This window comes from Trichophyton verrucosum (assembly GCF_000151505.1).
Source record: "Trichophyton verrucosum HKI 0517 chromosome Unknown contig00685_1.f1.exp, whole genome shotgun sequence".
In the NCBI taxonomy this organism is placed as follows: domain Eukaryota; kingdom Fungi; phylum Ascomycota; class Eurotiomycetes; order Onygenales; family Arthrodermataceae; genus Trichophyton; species Trichophyton verrucosum.
Window position 1 is genome coordinate 22984 of NW_003315283.1, and position 6000 is coordinate 28983.

The 6000-nt window shown below is 47.7% G+C and overlaps 2 protein-coding genes across 2 annotated transcripts; both read right to left on the reverse strand.

Moving 5' to 3' along the window:
* Positions 1 to 2365: 2365 nt before the first annotated feature.
* On the reverse strand, positions 2366 to 2593 carry TRV_06259 (uncharacterized protein; the record flags this gene model as incomplete). Its single annotated transcript, XM_003019671.1, has 1 exon — positions 2366 to 2593. One exon carries the CDS (start codon positions 2591 to 2593, stop codon positions 2366 to 2368), a length of 228 nt encoding a protein of 75 aa, XP_003019717.1.
* A 2369-nt stretch (positions 2594 to 4962) lies between these two features.
* Positions 4963 to 5500, reverse strand: TRV_06261 (uncharacterized protein; the record flags this gene model as incomplete). Its single annotated transcript, XM_003019672.1, has 2 exons — positions 4963 to 5281; positions 5310 to 5500. Coding segments are annotated over 2 exons (510 nt in total), but the record flags the coding sequence as incomplete, so codon positions are not given.
* Between the last annotated feature and the right edge of the window lie 500 nt (positions 5501 to 6000).

The window sequence follows — 6000 nt, forward strand, 5'->3', positions numbered from 1 at the left end:
TTGAGCCTCTCGGTGGAAATCAACCCTTTTGGAGGTTGTGGTGTGGGTGCGGGTGTTGCTTCTGAGCGCGGAGTATGGAATTATAGACATAATTATGGGAATATGAAAAGCAACCAGGCGCCACGGATATGCGGACTAATGGAAACTTTTATTTCTCTTGTATCAGAAACCATCGGCTCCTGGTTTTTTGCATCATTTATCGGTAGAAAACCGACGTTGAATACTCATATTAGCGCAGGTGGTCTGAGCAGTATCGAAATTGGAGTGAGCCGGCAAAGAGGTAGGTAGACAGATACTGGGAAAAGAAGCAAATGTGGGCAGCTTTCACACATCTCTCGCCTTAGGGCATCTCATATGTGTGTCATGAGAGAAGATCAATCACTTTGTTCTGGGGAAAGAAAACTCCCGAGTTGAAAGTTTGCGGTCGATCTTCCAGAGACCTGGGATTGGGACGCTCCTCTCCTCGTTCCTCTCTGCTGGACTCTCAAGCCCGCTCTCTTTGTTGCCGTGGCGGCTCTGATGGCTGGCTCAAGATTAGCATAGTCATGTCGATCAGCCTTGGACGGGGCCACATACTATTATTTACTTGGTCGTACATAGTATGAACGTATACATGCGCTGTATATGCAGTAGCTACCTTTAGGTCACAAAAAGGCGGTCGCAAAGCGGCCCTCCAGGATGCAATGCATCCTGTAATGGTTTTGGATACGTTTCTTCCGAAGACGGGCTGGCTGGGTTGGTGAGCTTCGAAGGGGGAAAAAAGAACGACATGGAATGGCGTCGCTGTGCAGAAGAAGTGGTTTTGTTTGTTTGCTTGTTTTTTCTCGTACTCACCGTTGATTTCGAGTCGATCACAGCGTGGGAGAAGAGGAATGAAAAAGCATCCATCCAGAAGAAGATCTTCTCTTCGAGTTCTAGGATAAAAGAAAACGAGTAACGGTGACCTTGGCTTGTCTCGCAGTAACCATGACTTCTCACTCGACTTCTTCGAAGATCTCTCTGTCCAGGGACGATCACTCTCTAGACATAAGCTTATCCATGGAGTAGCTTAATTCGACCTCAGTACTCCGTATATCAAGAATTTCTGCACCGCAACATCCAAAGCCACGCCTGACAACTCATCTTTTCTCCCTCTTAAGACTGCGTGTTAATTGTCTTGAATGCAGAATAAGTATGCTTGATTAGTTATGGATTCCCAGTATAAACTAAACCAGCTGGTGGAAAGAGACGCCCTTGCGGCCAATGACGGCGAAAAAGAACCACAACCTCCCCAGTAACAAGATGCACGGAATATTGGCAAAGGGGCTGTGCTGTACTCCGTACATGAAGAAGCCATCATGTGAGACCAACGTTCGACCCTCCAGGCGGCCCTTCTTCTCTGTCCCGTTTCCCGTGTCTGACCCATGGACAGACCCTCGATATTTCATGCCGAAGTGACGGGCCACTGACCTCAGATGTGAAAACATGAGACGGCTCTTCGACTTCTACATCTTATTGTCTGGATGTTGGTAGTGGAGCCTTTTGATCGAGAGAATATGAGCCGGAAAAGCAAAGAGCCCAAGAGTCATGATACTGCAGGCTGTGAGAAAAAGGCAGGGGGGGAATATGCAGCTACATCCGACTTCGCCGGGTTGAGATATTGGAAGTCTATACAGAATCGGACTGCGGGAGATATGCCGAGCCATCTACATCCAATCAAAACAAGGGCGAAGGTACCAAAGCACCACAGCCTGCGAGGGGAGTCTGGGGACGTTATTCCAAATTATATTGAAAGCAACCTTGGCACCCGTTCTCTTGCCGTTAAGCAGCCAATCAACACTTCATAGACGCTGGAACGAATTCCGCAGCAGTCAGTGAGATATTCAAGTAAAGACGGCCCTATCGCATCCCTGCAGATGTTGTTACTCGCAAGACAAGAAAGTTGACAAAGAGGTCAGGGCGTTTTCGTTTTGATTGTCTTGGTATGCATGCTAACTTCTGCAGTCAACAGTGCCCAATGCATATACGTGCATATTTTATATTAATCATAGTTTCTTCGGTTTGCTATGTTATTGAAACCTTTATGGGCGTGTCTTTCATCTTACTGGTGGGCTTGCTAGAGACACACTTTGTCCGTATTCCGTATGGTAAGTCTTCGCGATGACGCTCCCGTGTGAGGCTTTCCAAGACCTTTTCCCGTCGATAGGAGCATCCAATTAATTAAATGATATCTAGGAGCTAGCGAAGGATTCTAGACACGGTATGGAGTCCAGAAAAAATGTATTTCTACATTTTTGACTGGGCTCATAACTACGGAGCAGGCACACCACTAGTTTAACACACTTGATGCCTCGCGATGTGGTGGAAAGTACATGGAACCCCGTATCTACTTAGTTATGGGGCACTCACGAGTCAAGGGGCCACCAAGGTCGGGCTTTTTCTTTCTTTTTTCTTCTTCTTTTTTTCTTTTCTTTTTCTTTTTCTTTTCTTTTCTCTCTCTTTTCTTTCGCCTGTCTATCTCTCGATTCCCGCTCTGCAGATGAAGAATAATCTGCCAGCGTCCAATTAGAAGTGAGAAAAAGGAGCCTCGCTGCTGTGAATGGACGGCTTGCATCTTCGATGCCGTTGGCCTTTGTTGCGAGTGGACGTCCTCATTACCTCTTGAGGCGAGATGAATGGCTGATGGATGAAAGAAAGAAAAGGCAAGTTTCAGTCCGCCTCGTCCGCTGCTGACATAGTTGCCTGGTTACATGTCAGTCAGTTATCTGCTGCTAGAGAAAGAAGTCAGGCTAACTAGTCGCTGATATGATTTGTCCAGTTTTCCTTTGCTTTTTTGTTTGTTTTTGTTTTTTTGGAACCAGCTGAACATGAACTAACTAGTTATCCTCTGCCCTGCGCTCAATATATTCCGGCTCAGCTTTTTCCATGGCCCTTGGCCGTCGCCTGTACAACACACCATTCACTTCTGCGGCAAGGCGACGCGATCATATTTAAGCTAGAGTTTTGAGGCTTGGTGGAGGAAAGTTAATTAGCGCTCCTTTTTTGTTCCTCTGGGTGATGGCGCTGTGCAAACTCAACAGCTTCGATGCAGCCTGCTCTGGATATCTACCTGCATGATGGACAGTCGAACCACGGAACTGTTAGAAAAAAAGGCGTTCTGCACCATCCACAGAATTGATTGGGGAGAACGGCAGGATTTTTAAAAGACGGGAACGAACATTGGGTGTTTTATCTTCAGCCAAGTCGAGTCGAGAGTCACTTGGAGAAAGTCCCTGTTTACTTCGAACCATATATACAACAAGATGCTGCAAAGTATATATACATCAACGAGGAGGCAAGCTCGAGTAAACCTTATGGGCGCGGAAGCCTGGAGCTCACCTGGAGAACAATAATGTCTCTATCCTATCCATTCGATATGGTTTGCTTCGGCTTGGAGGCTTTCTGCCATCTCCCGCGCCAGCATGGTGTGTCTGCGACGGTGACCTTGACATTAGGGGAGTATGGCAAGGCGGATGAGGAGAGTGGAAAGGCGAGCCATGGCAATGTCACACAGCAGCCATAAGAATCCACCCCAAGTGCGGGTTTCCCAAGGGCAAACCCAACCCCCATTCCACTACGTTTCCCATCACCGAAGGGCATATTATACGGAGTATTCTACGTGCATCCTCCGTGCGAAAGGAATATGTAGCTGTCTCCTTTGTTCATCATAGGGAGAATGCAGTGGTTTCGTTCACCTTCAAGGGACCTGCAAAAAGCATTAGCCAACCGTTCGACCTTTCTCTTGTGTCGGATAGATTATCTCCATCGCACCTCCACGACTGCTGGGTCCCCCCTTTTTTTTTTTCTTTGCTTCTTTGCAGCCCTGCGAAGGCGGAGCGTCAGCAACAGGCTTTCGAGTGACGAAAGAAATGCTCCCATCATAACTTATCAGCAGTCACCATATATTCCTTTTTTGCTGCTTTCCATTCCGTTTAACACAGAATAAGAAAGGGAAGGTTTGGAGCGCCTTTGGATCCCTGCAGGGAGAGACTACACTATGAGTTAATCGAAACCTAGGGAGACATGGTTAGCCCTTGTTGCTGTAGAGGCGAATGGACAGACCAGAGGAAGACACTACTGACTGACCTTTACCACCGTACGGAGTATGTTTCTATAGAGGTAAAGAAAAGGGAGGGCTATGCAAAGCCAACGGACATGATGACCTACTTCACCACGACCTTTTTCTTTGCTTCCTTCCATCCATGTCTGGCCGACTAGTTTCTCCCTCGCCATCTTCATTCTCGTCTTCATCGTAGCCGTTTTCTATTCCCATTTCCCATTCCATTTCCATTCATCAGCCACGCAAAGGCAAAAACGATCTACAGCCAAAGCAAAAGCAACGCACCGCCGAAAAAAAGAGCCAGAAAAAAAAAGAAACAATAATTGATCTTTTCACGGCCGTCTCTTTTCTTTTTGGCCTCTGCTGGCGCTTCTTCTGCTTGCCTGCTTTCTGCTTGCTGTTCTTCTATACTCCGTACTCTCTACCCCTTTGGGTCGTGCCCAACCCTCAGATATCAGAATCTCCTAAGCCTGACCATGCCAGCGTCCCGTCGCCCATCATGAACCCACCACAAGACTCCACTGTATCCCTCCCATTCCCCCGTCCGTCTCTTCCTTCCGGGACGTAATATATAGTTTCTCCCTCGTAATTGAAAAAAAGAAAAGAAAAAAATGATGAAGCTGAAAAATGGCGTCTCCCCAAGTCCCGTCATTACGGCGTCAGTATTCGGCCTGTAATGCATCACTTCCTGGCTCCCTTCCCACCCCTTTGCTTGCTTTTTCGTACCCCGTTTACACCAGAGAGAGGTACAGGGCCCTCCTTTTTCCTCTTGGGCTCCACGGCTGGCTGTGCTCTCGTTGGCAGGACACGCCGGTCGGGGCAAGTAAACCCGGTATTCGTGTCCAGCAAGCCCGAGAGCGAAACGATGACATGTCGCTTTCCCGTTACCAAGCTTGATACTGAGCCTGTGGTGAATGTCGGTATGCCTGGATACGGACAGAAAGTGTACGGATATTCTCTGTATAATTCTCACAGCTTGCAGGTGTCCCAGCATGAGCCTCGATGGCCTCTTTGCCAGTCCTTCCCCTCCTCTCTGGATCGTTTGGTCCTCGAAGGAAGCCGAGTGTGAATCCATCGGGACGGGGAGACAAAGGGGTCAACGAAAGGGAGCCAGCAGCAGCAACTCCGTATGTACGGAGGAAGTATATACATATAACTATGAATGAGCATTCATTGCTCAGCTCTTCTCTGCTCTCGCTGTCGCTGTAAACCCGTAAGAGTAAGTAAGTACATGTATTTCTGCATGTATGGAAATATATTCTTCATGCTCCACTGTTTTTTTTTGGCTGCTTTCCCCCCTTCCTTTACAGTTTCTTTCTCATCCCTGTGGATTTCATCTTGTCTGTCTGTCTGTCTGTCTGCTTGCTGGCTCGCTGCTTGCTCTGCGATGCTCTCTGCTCTCTTGCGCTCTTGACTCTGCCTCTGGCTTCTCCCAAGAGTCGATTCGTTGTATTTTTTTAGGCCCCCCCATCCCCTCCGGGTCGACCTGACCTTTTGATGTCTCTCTCTGAACTCAGATATACACTTCCTTATACTTACATATATACTTACTTAGCTTATGGGGGTGTGTTCGTTTCATCCTATCCCAACCTTCCGACTGCTTCCTCCACTTCTTCACTTGCCTCCATCTTTAGCGCTTTTCTTTTTACGGAGGACTTCCTCACTCTCTCTCTCACTCTCTTTTCCTCCCTCTCTCGCTCGCTATCTCCCCCCTTTTTTGCGTAAGAAACGGCGGTGTTGCTCTCTTAAGGCTGCATGTCCGTCCCTGAACCGGCTTGCCCCTTAAATCCAGAACTGATATCAAAGTAACTAAATACTCCGTGAGTCGATATCTGTCAAGCAGCCTCCTATCTACTCTTGCATCACCCACCCCCCCCTTGTCTCCAGTAATTTTAAACTCGCCCTTGCAAATAAAATAACAT